The 22,352-nt window shown below is 50.4% G+C and overlaps 1 protein-coding gene across 1 annotated transcript in view; it reads right to left on the bottom strand.

Moving 5' to 3' along the window:
- The window catches only part of SDK1 (sidekick cell adhesion molecule 1), an 860,571-nt gene that overhangs the window by 94,925 nt on the left and 743,294 nt on the right, over nucleotides 1–22,352 (bottom strand). Inside the window, exons 26-30 of the mRNA XM_032394092.1 lie at nucleotides 21,327–21,477; nucleotides 20,496–20,733; nucleotides 11,425–11,540; nucleotides 9,856–10,045; nucleotides 7,801–7,899 (exon numbers count right to left, since the gene is read on the bottom strand). Of these exons, the coding sequence (XP_032249983.1) occupies nucleotides 7,801–7,899; nucleotides 9,856–10,045; nucleotides 11,425–11,540; nucleotides 20,496–20,733; nucleotides 21,327–21,477 (794 nt within the window). The remainder of the gene's footprint in view (nucleotides 1–7,800; nucleotides 7,900–9,855; nucleotides 10,046–11,424; nucleotides 11,541–20,495; nucleotides 20,734–21,326; nucleotides 21,478–22,352) is intronic.

Below are 22,352 nucleotides of genomic sequence, written 5' to 3'. Positions count from 1 at the left end.
AGGAGAGCCTTTTCCTGTGCACAAATGGCAAAAGGAAGCTGAGTACCCGTTCTTGCATTTGTAGGGAATAACGGCAGATAGTGTTGAGGGAAAAGAGTGTTTCGGTGGAAAAGGCTAGTTATGTAATTACAGCTCGAGCGCGATCAGAAACATTAGCATGCTGGATGTCAGCGGTGCAAGGGCAGAAGGCTGCGCTGGGTGTTAGGAAAGAATGGGCAAGTCGAATCAATAGTAGGAGGAAAACAAAGCCCGAGTGAAGTCTGATTTGTAAGGTTATGGGTGAATTATGATAATACAGGCATTCAGGGGGGCAAGGCCAAGTATGAGCCACATTGATCCAAGGTGAAGATGGAAACTATGCGGTCTCTGAACACGCCCAGAAGATGGAAAAAAACTCGCATCTAGAAAATGAGAATTGGGGAAGGGCGTGTGTTTCAAGCCCGACACCAGTTCTAGAACCTTTAGCTGTGTGAGATCCATGAGGAGGTTCTAAGATGCTGCTGTTGGTGGGAGCCTCCTGGGGGGGGGGGGGTCCTGGGGGGGGGTGGGTCTCAGCTGCCTCGCTCAGATGGGGTGACTGTAGACTGGCACCCAGAGCCCTCTGAGGGAGCTGCGTCCGGTGCACTGGGTGGTTGCAGGCCTCTTGAGGGTTATGTGCTTCCTGTATGAGTGAAAGGCACCCATCTGAGAATCGCCTGTTTGGTGGCACGTCCCTAGGGCCTGATGCTCGGGGGCCCGAAGCCAAGGCCTCCAGTGGGGCACGGTGCTGCTGACCCCCTTGGTAGCCCCTGTGGGTGGGTGTGAGTGGTGAGGGCCCTGTCAGCACCCACAACTTGTTCCAGAGAGCCCATGGCAGCAGAATGGCCCCGGGGGCGCCCAGCCCAGGCACGGTGTGGCTTGTTGGTCTTACAGCTTATCCGTGTGAGGGCTGGGGGCAGACAAATGCAATAGTGGATCAAAACTCTGTGTTTGCAAACAGGGATTATATTCACTCGCACTCCTAATTCTCAGCAGAGTCTTTGCACACCCTTCTGTAATAAGCTAAGGGTAAATGTTAGGCCCTCGGTAGGCAGTTGGAAGTGGGGGGAGGCTCTGGTGTGTGTGGCCGGGCAGCCCCGCGTGGGTTTAAAGAGCACATGCATCACGTTAGCTTGGTAGCATTTAAGGGAGTGCGGAGTCGTCAGCGAGGGAGGGAGGGTGACCGTGCTCAGGAGGCTCCCACCGCATCCCCCAAAGGCAGGCTCTAAATGCTAAAAGCTCTCCACAGTAAAATATTTACGCAAGTAAGCAAGTGTTTTTCCCTGTAGGCGCCTAGTGGTGTTTCGTGCTGTTAATCTTTTTTGGAAATGCAAGAACATGTTTTGATATAGATTACAAAAGCACGGGCTGCAGAGGTGTTTATATACTTGGAAGGCCGCGCTGCCCAAGTGGGAGCATTGACTCAAGGTCTCTGGGTGGGAAGCCAGTCTTGCAAAAAGATGTCTCCCTTTCTCTCCCATGAACACCAGTCTGAATCTTTAGAACCTGTTTTCTCATCCTTCCTACGGCGTCTGCAATTTGGTGTGCTAGCTGTAATAATATCCAGGTGACAGGCTACCCAGACAACATTTGTTACCATTATAACTAAAGGCCATTACAACAAAAGATGCTCAGATGTGGTGTTTTTCTGCATTACAGGTAGACATAGCACTGTTTTACTTTTCGTCTGCTTTGCCATGGTTGGAATGCTCGACGTATTTAAATACTGCCCTCTCTTTACCTGGATTTTTGTGATTTTTAGTGACCCCCCCCCCCCCCCAGGAACTACAGATCAAAATCCAAATTTGAAACTCGGTTTCCCTTAGGAGCATCTTATAACCTGGCTCCAACCTGCCTTTCCTGGTTCTTCTCCCTGTTTGCCCGTGTGAAACCTCTGCTGGGGAGCACCAGCTAGATGCTGGGACCAGGTGAAGACTTGGGCGTCAAGAAGCAATTCTCTGGTCCGGGAGACATGATGAAATACGGAACAGCCATGCATTCGAGCAAACATTCGTTGAGTGCTTACCACGTGGCAGGCGTTGTCCTAAGGTCCTCATGCCCAACTCAGTCAACACTACGAGGGAGTATGAGTGTTATTCCCATTTGAGGAATAGGGAAACTGAGGCACAGAAAGGCTCAGTGACGTGCCTAAATTCACCAGGCTGGGCTGCTGAGTCTGCAAGCTTACCCACGCTGCCTTCAGACTGTCCGGAGTGTGGTGCTTAAAACCCAGGGGAGAGCAGAGCAGGCAGCCCGGGATTCACGAGTTTATCCTGCAGACCATGGCTGTGGGGATGCGGGGGAGGGTGAATCACGCCGCCCGGGGGCATGAAGTCGGGAAACTTCCAGAGAACAGCGGGCTGAGTCAGGTCTTGAGATCAGGTGGCTGTTCAGCATTTCCTCTTGCTCTGTCTCACCCTCTGCAGCACAAAGAGGCCGAGCCTGTTGACCCTCCCGCGTGCCCCAGTCCTGCCACCGTGTCCTGAATGGATGTGGTGCCCAGGGAGTGATGGGCTGCAAGTCCAGAGTGGGGAGAGAGGCCACCACTCAGAGTGAGGAGCGGAGGGAGTCACGGCGACCCTGGGAGGGGCCGGGTGTACGCTGACCCCAGCCTACTGGGCCAGCATGCAGGATACAGCCCCTGCTTCCCCACCGTGGAAACAGCAGACGACGGGAAGACACACACCTTTCAAGCCTACGTGAAAGTCTTTGTGACCAAAATCAAAAGGGGAACTTTTGCAACATCTGTGACAGTGAATATTGCTAATGATCATGTCGGGCGGTGTTTCCTGGGCTAAGTTGTCCGGACCCCGTGTCACAGCACTGACGCCCGCAGAGCCAGGCCCCCAACTCAGACTCGGATTTCGGGCTCAGGTCTCCCAGCCACTTGGTACTTGGATGCCGCCAACGTGTAAGGCATGTGAGAGCCAGTAAGGAAGGGGTGAGTCCCCAAGAGAAAAATGGCCAAAGGACATGTTACGGGCTGAATTGCATCCCCCAAGTTGCCATGTTCGGTCCTAGCCCTGAGCACCTCCAATATGACTGTATTTGGGGAGAGGGTCTTTACAGAGGGGTTAAGGTGAAATGAAGTACTGGGGGGAGGGAGGCCCTGATCCAGTGGGACTGGTGCCCGTACAAAAGGGGATCAGGACAGAGACATGCACAGAGGGACGACCAGGTGAGGGAGGGCACGGGGAGGCCAAGGAGAGAGGCCGCTGGAGATGCCAGCCCTGCCCACGCCTGGATCTCACACCTCCAGCCTCTGGAGTTGACAGAAAATAGATTCCTATTGTTTAGGCCACGCGCTGCGTGATTCTCCAGGGCAGCCCCAGCAAACTAGTACAGAACATAAACTGGAAATTCCCAAGAGGAAAAAAATAAATTATGGCTAGTAAACTTTGAAAATGTCCCCTTCATATAAATATTGTATTTTACGTATCAAACTGGCCAAGATGAAAAAAAAAACCCATTAATGTCGATGCTGGTGAAGGTGCGGTGACATGGGCACCACTGTCAGGAGAGCTGACTGACACAGCGTTCCGGAGGGGGAGTGTGACAAGTAGGTGAAGAACTCGGAAATGTTCTAGCACCTTCTCCCAGTTATTCTGCTTCCAGGCCTGTATCCTGAGGAGATCATCAGAAACGCTGTGAAGATTCGCCTCTAAGGACATCAGTCACATCATTATTTCTGACTGCACAATTTGGGAGATCATCCATATTTTTTTAAATTTTCAATTATAATGTATTTGCATTTAAACATTACATTATTGGGTAGAACCTGTTCGCACCTTGCGCATCCAAACAGTACTGAAGTATACAGAGAGAGTCTGCTTTTGGAATGTGGTAAACCAGATGTCCTGAAAAATCTTCCTGTTAAGACATCCAAAACTAATTAATATGGTATCAAAAAAAGAAAACCTAAGTGCATGGTTCAATCAGCAAGCAAGAAGGAGAAATTATAGAGATTTAAAAGGAAACAGGAACAATAAGAGTTGAGATGAAGCCCAGGGCAGCCCAGGGATGGGAGCAGCCGACAGACCCGCAAGGCTGGGTGTGCTCATCTGGCATTGGGGAACCCTTCCACACACGCACCAGGAGGCGAGCACCAGGATGCTGGAGACGCTGCAAACATCCTGGTCGGGTGTGTGCAAAAACAGACAGTGAGGGTGTGTACGTAGGAAAGATTCATGACGTGGGAAGGGAAGAGCCAAGTTGCAGAAAAACACGCGACAAGAGTTTGTATGAAATCTAAAAACATGCAGCACTAATATTAGATTTTTAGGCTTAAATTTAACTCTAGGAAAGTCATACAGAAAACTGAAGGAGAGATAAACACAAAATCCCTTGGGGGGCCTGGTGGGCTGTCCATCCTAGATGGGGCAGCAGGGACACGTGCGGGTCACCACCACTAAACATACATGCAGTACGATGAAGAGGCTCCCTTTTAAGTAGGAAATATTTTATAATTGAAGTATTAGAAAAATGATTAGAAGAAAAAATATTAACATTATCTTTGGGCGGTGGAATTGTGGGTGATTCTCATTTTCTTCCTCTTGTTTGAATTTTCTGTTTTTTAAATTTAGAGTGAATGTGTTATTTTTATCTTATGATTGTCCTTTTTGATTATAAATCTTTCAAACATACAGAAAATACTGAGAATAATATAGATGGGACACCCAAGTATTCATCGCACCAACTGAACAAATCTTGCGATTTTGCCAAATTGGACTGTTTTTGTTTTGTTCATATAAGAGAGAAGATGAAGCAGAAAAAGTTGAGGCCGTCCTGTGGCCCCCACCGGATCCTCTTCCTCAGAGGCAACTCGGGGTGTCTTCCTGTCCGTGAGTGCACACTTTCACGTGTGGACCCGTAAATGATAATAATAATGCTCATAAAGGTTTAAATGTACAGGAACTGCGTGTATTCTCCTGCAACTTGTTTTTCTTCCCTTGAATGGATGCTTGTAAGATTTCCTCATGTAGACTCGCGTAGATCTTGGTCATTCCTTTAACCGCTATCATGTTTTCTGCTGCGTGAAGAGCCCACAATACACCTTTCTGTCACCCGACGGATGGACACTCGGATGTCCTGTTATCAAACGCCATGTGGCAGGAGCGTCCCATGCGTGTCCCCTTGGGTATAGGTGTGAGGACTCCAGGCTTAAGACCTGACGGGAAGGGCCTCCGGGATGCGGAGGACAGACGTGCTCCCTCGCCCAGACATTCCAGATCATTCTCCAGGAGCGTACATGTGTGTTTGCCCACGTCCCCGTCTCTCCCGGGTAGCACCTGAGTTAGGCCTCCAAATCTGAATGATGTAAATGCTACCCCATTGTGGTCTGAATTCTCTGTTCACGGTGCTTTTTCAGTCAGACGTACAAGCGTTAGAGATGCCCTTCAAAGTGAGTGACGAGATCTTACCATCGGACAGTGAGACTCATGTGATGACAGTGGGCACAACCAGGCAGGGACAGGCGTGGAGGGAGCTTGCAGGTGGAGGTGACATTGAATGTGACTTTAGAGGCACAGAAGGGGCAAAGGACCAGCAAGCACAGTGGGCTGGCCCTGGCTAAGGCCAGAACCTCCCCACGTTCGCGAGGAGGACTGGGGATGAGTAGTTCAAAGCCATGGCTACGAAATCAGAGTGCATGTCCATCTATGGTAAGAGAGGAACACACATGAAACCCTCACTGGCCTCCCATCCCTCTCCCATGGGGTCCTCCTGTCGGGATGATTTCTGTCGGCCCAGGATGGCTACAGTGAGCGTGGAGGTGGGCACAGAATCTGCCCCAGCCGCAGTGCCGGGGCAGAGGGCAGAGGGCAGAGGCCGTGGCGGGGGCGGCAGGAGCAGAGGCTGCCAGGCCCGGGGCGGGTGGGGATGGGGCCTCCCTCCTCAGCAGGCCGGGGACACTCTGCTTCCTGGAGACTCCGGGTACTGTGACAGGTCAGAATTCACATTTTGTGCTCCAGAGAGGTTTCCTGTCTCATGGCAAGCTGGGGACGCCCCCTGGGTCATCAGATGTTTAGCCCTGCTCGGTCCAGAAGAGACAGCCGGGTGTGGCACTGAGGGGCTCCGGGAAACCTCTGGCCCAGCCATACGCTCCGTAGACCATCTCCCGCCCCAGGTCTGGAGCACAAGGCGCGGGGCCTAACACGTGTCTGTGATCCTGCCTCATCCAGACGGGATGAGAATACACACTTCACCAGCAGCTTCTTCCGCAGCTCATCGTGGTTTTAGAGCAGCAAGAACCGGCAGTTCCGAAGGTCACCCAATTCAGAAATACTGTACTCTTAGCAAAGTACCCCGCCCAGCAACTCCAGGATCGCACGAGGAAGGGCCAGACAGGAGGGCCCCAGCCTCGCAGCAGACGACGTCGGTGTGCCCCAGGCTCTGTCCTCCCCGTGTTCATGGAACAAGAACTCAAAAAATATTTGCCTCTCTGTCTAGTTATTACCTAAAAGGCAAACCTGATTATGTCACTTTGCAGCTCAAAGTCCTGGGGTGGCTCCCTATTGCCCTCAGCAGAGAGTTTTTTTTAAAAAAATTTTTTTAATGAAGTGAAACTGTTTTTCAAACCAAATATTAGAATCCTAACGTCAGGGACAGGTGTAAGTGGTGAATTTTACTACCTGTCTATAAGCTCAGGTTTATAATCTTCCTGTAAACCATCCCACGCACAAGCTAACACATGTGGGGGTCCGTTGCAAGTCTGGATTAGGGCAACACTCTATCGGATGCTGGCCTGGGTCTGGAGAGTAGACCGAGCTTGGGACCCCGGCTGTTAGATCCCTGATTTCAGCATCTGGGCCCCCGGGCACTCCCTGCATGGCAGAGCCGGCCATCCCCAGCCGTCTCCGGCCGGGCCCCAGCCCACATCTCCAGGCTGGGGTCTGTCTATACTCCCACAGGCACCAGGCATCCGTCTGGCTGAGTGGACGGCCCACCTCCCTTCCTTCAGGACTCGAGAGGCCACTCATCAGCAAGATCCAGCTCCCTCGGCCCGGGGGACCTGCTTGTGGGGCATCTCGTGAACTGTTATTAGTCACCTATCACGTTGCATTGTCCTTGGGCCTCTCCCCGACGGTGCTGTGAGCCTCTCACATCCTGAGGACAGGCGCATCTTCTCTCCTTACTGCCCACCATGCACGCAATGCCGTGCATAGGGGAGGCCCTGAATTTGTCATGGTGAAAAGGGTGACTAAATAAGGGAACCAATGATTTTTTTTTAAATAAAACCTGCCGCCTTTGGGGAACTAAGAAAAATTAAGGCTTTTCATCAATGCTATCAGAGATACCCCGCTGAACGAAACGTTAAAATAAACAATTTCCCGGGGACCCAAGGCACACAATTCACTCTGGAAACTTCTTAAAAGGATGAGGTGAAGGCCCGGCAGCCAAGGATGTTTCCCGGAACTTGGGAGCGAAGCCCAGGTCTCTGGCTCCCGCGAAAAATGAGGCTGCTTCTTCCCAGACGCCCATGGAAACAGCCTGGTTATTTCAGAGCTGAAGGAAGGGCCAATTACAGATGGTTTTGTTGTGAATCACGAACAAATGGAAGAAATTCTGGGTTAACAAAATGTAAATTTCCATCTGCAAAGAAACCTCAGCACACAGTTCACAAGACAGTAGAGGGTCCCACATTTCTCAGTGCAGAAAAGGCAGGGTTTTTTTTTGCTGTTGTTGTTGTTCAACCTCTTTGACATGTAATAAAAACAGATGGAATCAATGTAATTGCTATTTCCCCCTGAGCTATGATCTCTTTAATCACGGCCGCTTCCTCACCCAGAATGATGCCATTGGGCTCCTCTGGCGGCTGCCACACGATCCGCACGGACGTGAGTCTCACTTCCGGGAACACAAGCCTCACTGGCGGGCCTGGGGCTGGAGGGAGGAGAGGAAACCCGTGAGCCAGGTGCCACTACGGTGTTAGGGGGGGAACATGACGAGGTTACATGGGACTCTGTGGACTGGCCGAGCATTCGCGACCACGGGTGACTCTGTTCATGGACCAGACGCTCAAGGCCATGAATGACTTTTGGAATCTAGCTGGCTCCATGTGGCCCCCTAATGCTGTTGAGAAAACACCTCATTTAGAATCCAGCTCATCTGCTTTTCCAACTTCCAGAAGCGGTGCTCACAAACCGTGCTGGGAGCCCGTGAGTGCAAGGGGCGTGAGGCCGCAAGCACATCAAGCCCGAGGTCAAGATTCCGCCAATCTGGGCTGAATCCTTCTGGGGGCTTGACACCTGCCAGCAGGTGTTAGATAAATCAGACGGCCTAAAGTCCCTCCCCACTGACAAAGTGACATGTTTACAACGAATGATTTTCCTCCTATGCACCGTCTTAGAAAATGAAGAGTCGATGCGCCCAAATGCGCAGAGTAATCCTGTGTGGTGCGGCGCTCTTGCCTACCAGCGTCATAGCCCTCGTAGGTATATTTAAACGGGGTGGCGAGTGAGTGTCAGACTTCCGGTTGGAACTTAATGGATTCCCAGATAAGAGGCAATGGGCTCGGAACAACAAATACAGAGATAGGATGATGTTTGTTACGGTCATTCCAGGGCCGCTGAATTCTGCCTCTGGCTATTAAGCGGAGAACAGTATTTAACATTTTAAATCTGTGTTTAAATAAATCTGTGACCCTTGCGTTTGGTAACATAACCGTAAGGAGGCTATAGACTCGCACGCAAGGACCAACTGCACAAATATGCAAATTCTGACAGCAGCCTTATGTGGCTTCTGTCCCCTGCGCCGTCCCCGCGGCTGATCATCTGGATCACACTGAAATGAGGGAGTGGAAAGCACGCTTCTACTCGCACCGTGGGAGAAGAAGGAAAAGCATTCTGTGACTTCCATTCTCTACTTTAGGACGAGGCAGTTGTGATTGGCCAAGGCTGGAGGTCCGTTTGTGTAACTCGGGCCGTCATGGCTTCGCACAGTTCTGCAAACAACCTCGAGGCCACTGCCCCCCGTCAGGCCCCAGCCCCCCGAGGCTCTGCATCCAGGCAAGGACAGCGTGCAGTGCTCCTAACTCCCCCCGACTGAAGCCCAGCGCTGGTGCCGTCTCCCAAGAGAACACAGAGGACCGGTCCGCTCAGCAGCCGGAGCACCGTGGGGGTGACTGAATGACTTCCGCAGACGTGTGTCAGGAAATCTACAGTTCTTCCACTTCTGCGAGAAGCTTCTGATCCCTAAGGTGGGTGTGTGTGGGGGGGGAGAGCAGTATTTTCCCCCAGAATATAAACCCCCTCCCCGACTATTTGCTATAGTGCGTGTAACAATAAAAATGTAAAAAGAGATAACCTTTAAGTGTTTGACATCTGCAAAGTGGAAAACCGTACTTGCTGATGATTTAGACTTCCGTAAAAACAGAGCCGTCAAGAGGTGCTTGTTATTCCGGCCTGGAGGCACGAGCGTGGGGAGTCGGGGAGCCCGTGGAGCCCGCCGCACTCCGTGCAGGAACTTCTAGGAACCTCTTGGCGTGCGGACCACGGGAGCGGGTGCACCACGGAAATCGAGGCACCCAGGCTGGGAGTGGGGCTCTCACCCCGACCTGTGCGGACACCGCCAGCCAGAGCGGCTGGACGTTTTCCGGCCCCCGCCCACCCGGCCCTTACCGCGCTGCCTCTCGCAGAGTTATGACCGAAATGTGCAGAGGTTCCTAATTAGGCTGTAAAAATTCACTCCGGGCTGAAATTGGCCATATAAACGCTCAGTGACTGAAAAGCAATTCTGTTTTATTTTCCTCAACCAAAAAAGGGGGGGGAAACGTGGTTTGAAAATTAAGTGAAAAATGACAACCGTCCGGGTCGCTTGGGCTGTTCACCGTTCCCGTACCGTCGTCCTTGGTCCGCTCCAGGATGAGGGGAGAGCTGGGGACTCCGTTGCCGATGCGGGTGAACGCCAGCACCTGGAGCTCGTACAGCACGGACTTCCGGAGACCGGCCAGGAGCGCCGACTGCGTGTGGTTCCCTCGCACGACGTGACTGCGGGGCTCAGGGTCCAGGTCTTTGGCCCGGAACAGAATCTGGAGTGTGAGCACACAGGTGCGCGCGTGGTCATGCGGATGCGGGGTGCCAGGAGGGGGCCCTCTCAACCACACGGCACGGACCAGCCAGCTGTGGTTTTTCTCCCACAACAGCTGTGTTTGAGGCTTGCGGATCTGGTTTCCATACGCTACGGTATTTCGGGGGAGGATGCACTCCAGGGCAGAAGGGGACCTGGAGTTACAACCCAGCCCGCGGCTGGGGGAGCCGCCCCTGAGCCCTGACTGAGCAGATCCGAGGCACAAACAGTAACCCTGACCACGCCCACCAGCACGAGGACTCGGTCGCAAACACAGACGTTATGCTTCCTACAGGAGCCAGCGCCCCCCTCGGCTTCCCAGCTTCTTGGGAAATTGGGCTCCTGCCCCAGGAGAGTTGCTGTGAGCCATGGGAAACCCGGGCCGCGGTCCCCCGGGCCCCATGCTGCGTCCACGCACAGACACAGCACTCTGGGAGGCTCCCCTCCACGGCCCTCCCTGCGCCTGCCTGTTTGCTCAGTCCTCACCCCCAGCTCACCCTTCCCGACCTGGTCCCTGAGTCGGGGACCCAGAGGCCGTAAAAGATGGTGGTCCTCGGGGAGGAGCCTGGACACAGCAGGGCAAGCTCTCTTCTCTGGGAGAAGAGTGTGGTGTGGAGTTCTGGTCACTGCACCTGCCCAGTGAGATCACCACGTCCAATGGGGAGTGAGGGAGCAATCTGAATGCCCAGGAGAACAGGTGGGGAAAACCAGAGACTAGGGGTCGAGCCCACAGAAAGCCTGGGGTGCCCATGCCCGAAGGCTGCGCAGGTGTAACACACGGGGGGGCCCTGCTGGTCACATCCAGGAAAATCCAGCCCGCTGCTGGGGGGGGTGATGGAGCACAAGCACAGGTGGGTAAGTGCAGGTAAGACTGAACCCAGCAGGGGCCCCCGGAGAGGCAGGAAGGCGCTCGCCCCCTCCCGCCGCCGCCACTGCCCCGGACTGCCCAGGATGCTGGCCTGCCCGCGCGCACGCAGTAGCCAAGCACACCGACTCGGCACGCGCTCGGAGCAAAGCGCATCTTACAAAACCAAACCCCCTTCCTTCTCAGGCCAGCCTCAGAGCCGGCCACCACGATCCCTCGTGCTGTGCAAGCCCGGAAGCAGAGGCTCGAGTTTAAGCAGCCGGCTCCTAGCCGTGCCTTGTTCGTGCCTCTGTCAGGAGGTTGTACCCAGGCCTCGTCCCCAGATGGGAATGAAGTTTAGAGGAGACGACAGGTGTGACCATCACAACACAGGCGGGTGCTGCAGGTCTGGACGGCGCTCTGCGCTCCTTGGTCTGGGGGTGACACGCAGCACGCCTGCACAGCCTACGCACGGGACGGGCACCCCCGACACGTACCTTGTAGCCCAGGATGAGCCCGTTCTGGTCCTGTTCGGGCACGGAAGCCCACGTCAGTAAGATCTGGGTGGAGCTGACGGCCTCAGCGGACACGTTTTCAGGGGCGGCTGAAGGAACTGCGAAGGATGAGTAAGACAGATTGGTACCCAAAGTTCAAAGTCTTCTATAAATAAAGGTTCAATTTTTACCCAATCAAGTTGTCCTTGAAAGAGCAACGAATTCTGAGCATTTTGGTGTGATCAGATCAAGCGTGCAGAGGTATAACAGAAACGTAAATCTCTTTAATATTAGCAACAAATTCCACAAATCCACGGTATTTAGGAGCTCAATTTTACCTGAGTCTACCCAGCAAGAAAATCTACTTGGTCTGTTTTTATATTAGCTTGTGGGAGCTCCAGACTTTGATCGCAAATGGGAAATCCTCACTCTCAGACACCAGTTCAGTGACATCTCTAAACGTGGTATTTTGAGAGGGGCCAGAGGTCCAGGAGAGAGGGGGGACATTATCATTCACATGAAGGGGAGGGGAGGAAAGATTTCCTAGGTGCTGAGTACACATCCTGTGCTAGGGGTCTTCAGAACTGCAGTCCCATCTAATAGCCACCACAGCCCGGAGATGCAGGGGTTATGAGCCCCTTTCTGCAGATGCAGAGACCAAGGCTGGAGGACGCTCCATACATTCCGTTTCGTTTTTTTTTTTTCAATGCGATGGGCCCGTGCAGGCAGGCTGTGCAATTCCTGACCTGTGTATGTGTCAGATGATGTTTATCTATGTCACTGAACTTATTTTAATTTGTCTTATATGTTTGCAGTGGTTCGGATAGAATGCATATAAGGACAAGAGTCAAGCTTTACAAGCAAGGCTTTATATTCTAGATCATCTCGATTTGCTTTGAGAATTTCCCTGTGAACCCATTTAAACTTTACTCAGATGGAAAAGATAGATCCAGAGTTCCCCAGCAAAGTCAGGGGATGCAGTGTTCGCAGACAGGCACAGCGCACGAGGAACCTGTCGGCTGTGGCCTGAAGGTCAAACCACCCACGACCCTCCAGAGCCTCCATGGTCGAACAGGAGGAACGCTGCAAGTCCACTGGGTTTCACGGAGAGTAATATGGGGTAGGACAGTGGCATTCAGAGTGGGGTAGGACAGTGGCATTCAGAGTGGGAGGGAGCACTCCGCAGAGGAGGGAATGGAGGCTCTGAGTGGTCACACAGCCTGCCCACATCCCTAATAAGCGACAAAATCACCACTTGAAGCCGGGAGGCCTTGAGGTGTTCACAGGGAAGCAACAGGCTCACGGGCTCTGGAGCAAGACCAGACTCAATGAGAATCCCGAGCCGTGTGACCTGGGGAAGCTGCTCTACTCCTCTGGGCCTTGATTGTCCCATCTGTGAAATGGTCAAGTGCAGCCCACCCCTCCTCGAGCCTGTCTTCTCTCCCCATCCCGTGCCCAGCACTGGGCTTTGCAACGAGCAGGCGATGAGCAGCTCTCTGTTCTGAAGAGAGTGGGGCAATGACGCCATAAGCTCCCTTCCCTGGGGAGAGGGGGCGGAAGGCTGCCAAGCACCAGCACCCGCGGGGTCCACTCCCTTCCCCTCCACAGCCCCACCGGGGCTCTGTGAATGCAGGGAGGGCTGCCTTCACGTGCACCTCAGAAGCAGGGACGCTCCGCTCACGGGGGCTCTCTCCACCCTCCATCCACAGAGCCCCTCTACATTCATTCACTCTTTCATTCACTCACACAGGCACTCCTTCCTCCTAGCCAAGCGGCTGCTGGTGGCTAGCTCACTCATTTACTCTGAATATACAAAGTAACGGGGGTTTGCACAACCTTCCTGGATTTTCTTCACTGAAGGGATTTGGTCTTCGTTATGGGTTGAATTGTGTCCCCCTCCTCCCCCCGCCCCCCCGGCTTCCATACACTGAAGTCCTAACCCCTGGTAGGTCAGAATGTGACCTTATTTGGAACCAGGGTCATTGCAGATGTCATTGGTTAGATGAGGCCACCCTGGAGTAGGGCAGCTAATCCAGTACGACCAGTGTCCTTCTAAGAACACCACAGGAAGAGACAGACAGCCATAGGGAGACCGCCATAAGGAAGTCTGGAGGGACGTGGCCACGAGCCCAGAAGCCATCGGGAGCTGGGACAGGGCGCTGGAGCAGATCCTTCCCCAGCGTCTGCAGAGGAGCGTGGTCCTGCCGACACCTTGGTGTCCAACTTCTGGCCTTCAGAACGGTAAGACAGTCAATCTGGGCTGTTTTAAGCCCCCAGTCTGGGGTGCTTTGTTATGGCGGCCGTGGGAAACTAATACTGTATTTAAGGAAAAAAGCTCCAGGATTCACGTAGGTCCTAGAAGCGCTGTTAGCTTATCTGGCAGCTTGGCCAGATCACCACGGCAACCAGTGGTTCCTGTAGACAGAGGCCGAGGGGAGAAACCAAGGAAAGCCTGAGAGGGCACGTTGCTGAGGGAACACAGAGCCTGGGGGGGGGGGGGGGGGGGCAGGGCTTGGCACCTTCTGGTCCCCAGAGAGTGGAGTCATGGAGGCCTCCTGGGGGCAAAGACCTCAGCTCCAGCCCCAAGACTGGCTGACTTCCCTGGCCTCCACGGCCCAGCGGCGGTCCTGTCCCCCTCTACCCACCACATTGACCATCTACAGAACCCAGGCGTTAGACTGGCTGCCAGTGGAGGTCACCCGGCGTGTCCCCAGAACAGAAGAGTCACCTGTTTGTGCCTGTTCGCATAAGGGTTCGAGGATCTTCCTTATACTTTTAGAGAGATAATGCCGGTCAGCCCACACCTGCTAGATACACTTTTTCTTCCCAAATATGTCAGTCGAGAGTCATTCACACGGTGGGTCAGTCGTTCAACAAAACAGTATTAATTTATCTGAGCAGCTAAGTGTCACAAAAAAGAATCTTTATAACTTCAAGCTTACTCAGCCCTCTCAGGGAAGCGTGCTTGCCACCCACGCCTCCCCGCGTCCCCTGTGTCTTCTGGTGGCGGCTCCCGCAGGGCCCACTCATGTTCTCCGCGCCCGACGGGGCTCCCGCCATGCCAGTCACCAGGACATCGCTCACACATATGCTTATTATATTCAAGAAACAAGGCATACACTGCTACCTTGATTTGACTGTGACTTACAAGTCACAACCACTGGAAGAACAGGCAAGCCTACAATTTATCTGACTTTATTTAGAGTCAGATGAGAACTGCGAAGGCGCTGTGTGCCCACTACTGCAGTGCTGTGTTCTAAGAACTGTCCCTGCCGGTACAGAGAGAGGCCACTGTCATAGCAACACAACGCGTCCGCCTCTCCAATCCGGAACCGTTTCCTGCGGGCCCACCTTTGACACCGTGAGTGCTCAGTCCTCACTACGGACCTACAAATAATACTGATTTTCTAGGGTGTGGTAGTATGTGCATCCCTTTCCTGAAGGGCACCCACACCCCCGAAGAAGGAAGGCCCCCTGGCGAGGGGGGTGACCTGGACATGATGCCGAGAGCTCGGCGGGGTATCCAAGGACGGAGCCACAGAAAATGGACGCATTCCGGATTATAGTGTCAGTGGATTCAGATCCCACCAGGATCCAATCTGCCATTTAGTTACAAAATATCTATGTTTTTAAGATTTGGTTAAAAAAGAAAAATCTCACCCATTATCTGTTTTGAGGTAGATTAAACTCCCTTTCCAACCTGCCATCTTGTGTTTGGGGACAGTCCTAGAGATTCCCTTTCACGAAGAACAATCCCGATTAAAACGCTTCTCTTTTCCTTCGTTTGCTCTCTCTCCTCTACAGGATTCCTCACTGCTCAGTCTTTTGATGTTTAGGGCCTCATTTATCCTTATATCATAATAAGTCATAGGATGTCACGAAGCCAGTTAGATCGTACTTCAAAATGGGAAATGTCATTTCAGCGTGGTTCAAAATATTCCGCTCTGTGCTTCCCACATCGGCTTTCCGTATGCCCATGACTGTGCCGTATGTGAGTACCCACGTGTGGCCATCTCCACGAGATACGGGTCTGCAGTTTTATTCTCCCCATCAGCTCCCTCCCCTTCCTCCCTCTCCATCAGCTGCGTTCCACCACTGGGCCTTGCAACCCCTGCACCCTCTCCTACCCACCCCCAAGGGTTGAGCAGTGCCTGGAAGGATCTGTTCTTGGGAGGGGCGAGTCCTCTGCTGGACGGGGGAAGGTAAGACATCGACACTGCTGCGACGGGGAGGGGCGTGCTGGTCAGAAGTGAGGGGCTGCCCCCAGCAGGAGGTTCTGGAAACACTGTTCAAAGGAGGGAAGCCCCAAAGGACCAGCAACATTAGAAGGGGTGCCAAAGAATGCCCCAGGTTGGGGGGACCAATGTCTGAGCACCAGTACTCTTGGGGGAGAGATCAGCCTAAGAGGGGTCCCCAGGGGCCCACTTTTCCAGCATTAAAAATGTCTGAAGTCTAAGTCATCTCATCTTGAAATGAAGATCAATAACCCTATTATTCAATTTGTGATGAAAACACCTGCGGAACCAAATCTCTTCTAATTGAACAAACATCCCATTAAAAACTAAAAAATAATTTTCTATAAGCCAGAACCCTCAAAATAAGAAAGAATGTGAGAGCATAAAGGAGAACTTATATTGCAAGAAAAATTTCTAAACCAGAAATCTTCTCAACAAGCCAACGATGAACGAGGCAATACTGGAATCGATGCAGTTAGTTCTGGGGGCTGCCTATGATTCTCCTTTAGTCGTGCGTACCTATGTTTGTGTTGGTTTTGTCAACCAAGATGAAAACAAACCCATTATGCCTTTTTTTTTTGATACCAAAGCCACACCTCGATATTAACTAAAACACAGAAATGCCTACAAAAACAAACAGTATTGTTCAAGAGAGTCTCCTCAGAGTTATTGGGTAGGAGGTGACACAAGATTGTCTGAAGGGAACAGAGCTAGAAGAAAGCATCTGGGTGAGTTGACGCACAGAGTGGTCCCCTCAGCATTCTCCTGACCACTGCAAAGGGAGCTTGCAGCAGCTGAAACAGATTTTTACAAAAACATAGTCTCACCTCAGCAATTTTGCCATGGCTTTACTTTGTCTTTTGAGAGCATTCTTCAGAAACTTAACAAAACAGTATTATTTTCCATTTTTATTACATTTTATTTATCCTTACATGTCATTTAGCTTACAGTTTTCTGAACAAAATCCTTGAAAAGTAATTTAACTGAGTGTAACACTTGAGGTTAACAGTTATTGCCTCTCAGCTCCTTCAACATTATTCTCATTCCATTATGATTCTGTCCCAGGGTCTTCTAGCCTCCACTGTTCTTGGGAAGCCGGCTTCAAATCGTCTTGCCTTCTGTAGGTAAGATGCCTTCCCTCCAAGTGTTTTTAAGATTTTCTCTTTGGCTTTCATGCTCTACAGTTGCAGCACAATGCATTTTGGTGTGGATTTATTTTATTTATTCTGCGTAGGATTCACTTTTCTTCAGTCTGATAAAGTATCAATTCTGAAGCTTCAAGGCTATTATCTCTCCATATTTTCTTGTTCTCATCTACTCCCTCCTTCCCCTCTGAGTTTTTTTTTTTTTTTTTAAAGATTTTATTTATTTATTTGAGAGAGAGAATGAGAGAGAGAGAGCATGAGAGGGGGGAGGGCCAGAGGGAGAAGCAGACTCCCTGCTGAGCAGGGAGCCCGATGCGGGACTCGATCCCGGGACTCCAGGATCATGACCTGAGCCGAAGGCAGTCGCTTAACCAACTGAGCCACCCAGGCGCCCTCCCCTCTGAGTTTTTACTAGATACATGCTGGACCTTCTCATTCTATTCTTTATGTCTTTTAACCTCTCTACCATGTTTTCGGTCTCTGTGTCTTTGTGCTGTATTTTAAGTTATTTACTCGTATCTAGCTTCTGGTTTGGTAAGTCTCTCTTTAGCTGTGTCTAAACTACTTTTCACCTAATGGTGGTGTTTTATTTTCAGTGGCTGTGTCCTATTTGTTTTTCTTAAAAAGTGCTTTCAAAGTGGCATCTGAATTTTTACCTAAAGTTTTAATGTGTTCTTTTCATAATTTAAGACTACAGTCTTATTTTATATTTATTCCAGCTCTTATCGGGATATAATTGATACACCACATTGTATAAGATTAACGTGTACAACATGTTGATTTGAGGCACTTACGTACTGCAAAGAGACTACCACCATAACATTAGCTAACACCTCCATCAGTCACAAAGTTATTGTTCCTTTCTTGTAGTGAGAACATTTGAGATCTACTCTCTTAGCAACTTTCAAGCATATAATACAGTATTATTAACTATAATAACTATGCTATACATAAGATTACTCAGAAGTTATCATTCTATAACTGGAAGTCTTTAATAACTTTCAATATACTTATTACATATTCTCTTTCATACTAGTATGTATTTTAAAGCAATCAGAGCCCAATTTCCTCCCTTCCTTTCTCCCTCCATTCCTTCCTTCTTTCCTTCCTTCCTTCCTACCTACCTACCTGAAGAAGATCTTATTTTTACTCATGGCAGAGTATTTCCTTGTGTGTTTGAAAGTTGTGAGTTCATCTTTTAAAAGCTGATTTTTATTTGGGACAAGTTGGCTGTGGCAATATCTCTCCAGTGATGTTTTCTTCTTTGTTGCCCAGAAAGTCTGGCCTAGAACCATGTTTCTTTCTTTTTCTTTTCTTTTTTCTTTTTTTTTTTTGTCTTTTAAAAAAATTTTGTTGTTTTTAGAGGACAGTGAAATCATTTATTGGGGTATAATACATAATCTTTCAGGAGGAGTGGATCACTATTTCCCCTGGGGTAAGAAAATTTTCTGGTCAGTGAGGATGCTCTTCATGGTCTTCCAATGATATACAAAGTGTACAATATCTGAACCATACTTATTTTAATATCACTTAACACTTGTCATTGTCCAACTTGTTTTTCAATTTTATTTTACCCACCTTAGGGGTGTGAACTAGTATCTCATTGTGGTGTTTTCATTTCCCTGGCAGTGAATAATGTTGAGCACCGTTTCATGTGCTTAACGACCATTTGTATGTCTTCTTTGGAGCAATGTCTGTTCAGAGCCTTTGTCCAGTTTTTAACTGGGTTGTCTTTTCACTGTGGAGTTGTAAGTTTTTTTTATATACATCCTGGATATGGGTCCCTTATCAGATGATTTGCAAATACCTTCTATGATTGGGGGACTGCTTTTCATTGTTGTTGTTTTGTTTGTTTGTTTGTTTGTTTTACTTTATGGTATTCTTTGAAGCACAAAGGTTTTCATGTTAATGAAGTCTAAATTTTTCTTTTGTTGCTTATACTTTGGTGTCTGGAACCAAGTTTTACATTAATTTCTTTTCTAGGAGTTTCTGGACCAGACAGAGTAAATTCAGAACCCAAACCTGAGCTGGGCACAGGACTTAGAGTTACATTTTTTTTTTCTATTCAGAGTCCGGGTAGACAGATGGACACAGACAAACTTCCCTGGGCAGAGATTTCCAGTCTCCCCTTTCAACGAGGGTACAGCATTCAGGACCCTTGTCTGTGTGTGCAAAGGCCTTGATTCTAACTCCCCGCCTTGCGCAGACTCGTGGCTGAACCTTCTGTTCCTGGATGGGCACCATGTCGTGAGTCCTGAAGCTCCCAGGATGGATGCCCACACCCCCACCCCATGCCAACCCCCCAGGGCAGCCTCAGCACCAGCTCAGCACTATTGTTTCAGTCCCTGTGTGCATCTGACATCTGGGGATTTTCTCTGTTTTTCTTATGAGGGCATTAATAAATTCTAAATCTCAAAAAATGATATTTTGTCCATAATTTTCTAGTTAGTTACAGCAAAGTTGTTTTAAAAAATATTTTCTCGCTCTGCCTATTACTGGGGTTAGAATGGTCCTCTTAGAATGTTTCCAGTCCTCTTCTTTGTCACAAAGACTCAGAGATTGAATAGAGCTTTTTAAAAATCCATGTGATCGCACAGCCACAAGCTGAATGTAGTGTCTCAATCTTTTATTTCTTTTTTTTAAATTTTATTTTGTTATGTTAATCACCATACATAAAATTTACAGCTTGAAAGAAAGCCAGGAAGGCATCTGAGGCAGCCCCAGCTACTCTGGCAAACCTCTCTTCAAGTATCAGTCCTCTTGGAAGGGGAGCGGTACGCTTCCTTCTCTTCAGGAGACAACCTCGCCATTTCAGACCAAGTGGAAACAACTGGTCTGTGTCCCATTGCATCTTTAAACGTGACAGGAGCCCTCTTTGTCACTCCACAAACTCAAACCAGGCTAGCAGGGGTCCCCCAAACCACAGGTCAGCCCGCAAAGCCCAGCAGATCAGGGGAACACACTGGTCCTTACCAGACTGCAGCCCAGGCTACCGAGTACTGAGCCAAAGTATTTAGTACTTTTCCTTTCCTCCCTGGCCACCAGCAGTAACCCCGAGCCTGGTGCTCTGCGTGGATGGATGTGTGCCATTTCTGGACAGTGTTAGGGAGCAGGGGTGCCCACTCTTTGTTCTTTCTTCTTCCTTGGGTAGCTGGGCACAGATGAGGATTGGGCCTATAGCACAGCAGAGCCTGGGTCCTTGAATCAAGAGGAAGAGAGCCACCCGCTGAATAGGACACCGATCCTACTCGGTGATGAATGAGAAATGAAGCTCTACTGTGTCAAAGCAATCGAACCTTTGAGGGGATATTTGTTAGTGCAGGGGAGATGATCTTAACCCGTCCCACACACTACTTTGTCAAGAGGAGGTCCTGAGTGCCTTGTGTTATAAAGATCTCCCTTAGAATCTCTATATACCCTTGCTTATTATCACTGATCGTGAAATTATACCTAATTTAAAAGATAATACCACGAGTACAGCCCCTGGTAAGACCCACGATTAATTTCAAATTAGTGGCGTGGACTCTAATGATGTTTTCCTGAAATTACCATCAAGGTTGACCTAATTACTGGGTTGGGAAAGTGTCGGCATAGACACAGCGGGGACAGAGCCAATGAGCTGCGACGTGGGGACTGGGGGACACGGAGCCCCATCTCCAGGGAGACCCAGGTTGGGGCTGAGCCTCCACCTCACCTGACTCCCGTGTGCGGCCCCGCACTGCCTCACTCCAGGGCCCAGCCCCGATGGCGTTGAATGCCTGCATCTGGAGCTCGTACTCGGTCCACTCCTCCAGCCCCTCGACGGTGAACTCCCTCTCCAGCCGGTCGCTGATGACTTGCACCAGTGCCTGGGCCGGGAGGTCGGGGCGCCAGCACTTAATCCTGTAGCCCACCGACTCGGGGTTCCCGTTGTACTGGGAATCGGGCAGCGGCTGGAAGCAAAGACACGCGTGGTGAGCCTGCGTCTCAGAACTGCCACCTGTCAAGGTCCCAAAGCGTCAGCCTGTCTTAGCAGACCAAGTCCATGGAAAATACTTTCCAGGAGGAATAGTCTTAGAACCTTTACCACGTGGTTCCCTGGAACTTTTCGTCTGTTAATTAAATGAAATCATGTCAGTAACTTGGGCTAAACATAATTTCTTTTAATACATTTTGGCTTAATTTTGTGGGGGAAATGTTCTGAATAAATATCAAGCTGGCTCTCCTACAAACATTGAGCGCTGGCTCCGTGTTGACCCAGCTTAAGGACTTACAGGTCCACCCTGTGGCACACTGGCTTCCCTCCCCCAAAGAATATTCCTCTGTTCCAAGAAGCCAGTGAGTAATGCTGCTCATTAACAGGGTCACCTGGGCTGGTCTGCGACCCAACACCAACTGTAAAATGCAATACTTTCTAGTTTAACGGAGAGATTAGCTTGGACTAGGACAAAGCCATGACTAAGACATCACCAAGCTCTGGCTTCACATGCAGACCTGGATAGTCAAGGCGACTGTCCCTGCAGCCCACTTCCGGCCCCCAACTCACCACCCAGCGGAGCCGCAGGCTGGTCTCACTGGCCGTTCGCACGGTGATGCTGGTGGGAGCCACATCAGGGGGGGCCTGCAGGGTCTGGATGACCCGGGATGACTGGCTGAAGGGGCTGGTACCGACAATGTTCACCTGCCTCATGCGAAATCTAGAGGTAAAACCGTGGACACAGTTATTCTACAGGAAAGAACAAAAACCCACCACCTTCTCAGAAGGTTCCGCTGTGGGTCCATCTGTGTTGTAAACGCTGTTGCCCAAGGACGCCCTCTTTCCACCTGGTTTCATGAAAAATGCAAATTGCATATTTGGCCCTTTCCCCCAAAACCTCCAAAGAATGGTAAATTTGTTCCAACGCAAAGATTTTAAGTTCCCAAGCAAAGCATAACTGAATGGGTTACATGGCCAGAAATCTGTGTCATCTGATGTCATTGGCTGATTCGTGTTTGGGTAAGGTCGGGAGATTAGCAGTTGAGGTGCCAAACGACCTTGAAGAGTCTGGTTGTTTCAATGAGCATGGGTGTCTGCACCCTATTCTCTGTTGGCTCAGGGGAGGAGCACTGGCCCCAGAACCCACACCCTGGGACTCTGACCCCATTGGTAACTGAGACCTGAGGCAAATCAGACTTGCCCCCATTTCCTTACCTATAAAATGAGGGTGGGGTGGGCGTGCTTTAGAGACTCGGTTAATGTTTTCAGTTCTCTCTCCTTTATTTATTTGTACAATTACTTGGAGTGAACTTCCACCCAGGAAACATGCCCTGAGCACACACACATATTCACCACAGAGGCTGGAAGAGGACGGGGGTCTCTAGTCACAGTTTCTGACCTTGGACGCAATGAGACAGCTGGTACCAGCTTCACAGGGTAAGGCTGGATGCCCTGCAGCTCGCTTTTTTTTTTTGAGAAATATTTTTCTCTGCAAATGAGTGTATGGTGTCTTGATTCATCTGCTCTGATCTCAGGGAGGATGTCTGAACTGCAGCTCTCATTAGGCTTTGTTTTAAAAAGCTCTAATGTCAGTAT

Source organism: Phoca vitulina, unplaced genomic scaffold (assembly GCF_004348235.1).
Source record: "Phoca vitulina isolate PV1807 unplaced genomic scaffold, GSC_HSeal_1.0 scaffold79, whole genome shotgun sequence".
NCBI lineage: Eukaryota > Metazoa > Chordata > Mammalia > Carnivora > Phocidae > Phoca > Phoca vitulina.
Note: the sequence above shows the minus strand (reverse complement) of the source record. Positions and strands in the feature narration are given on the sequence as shown.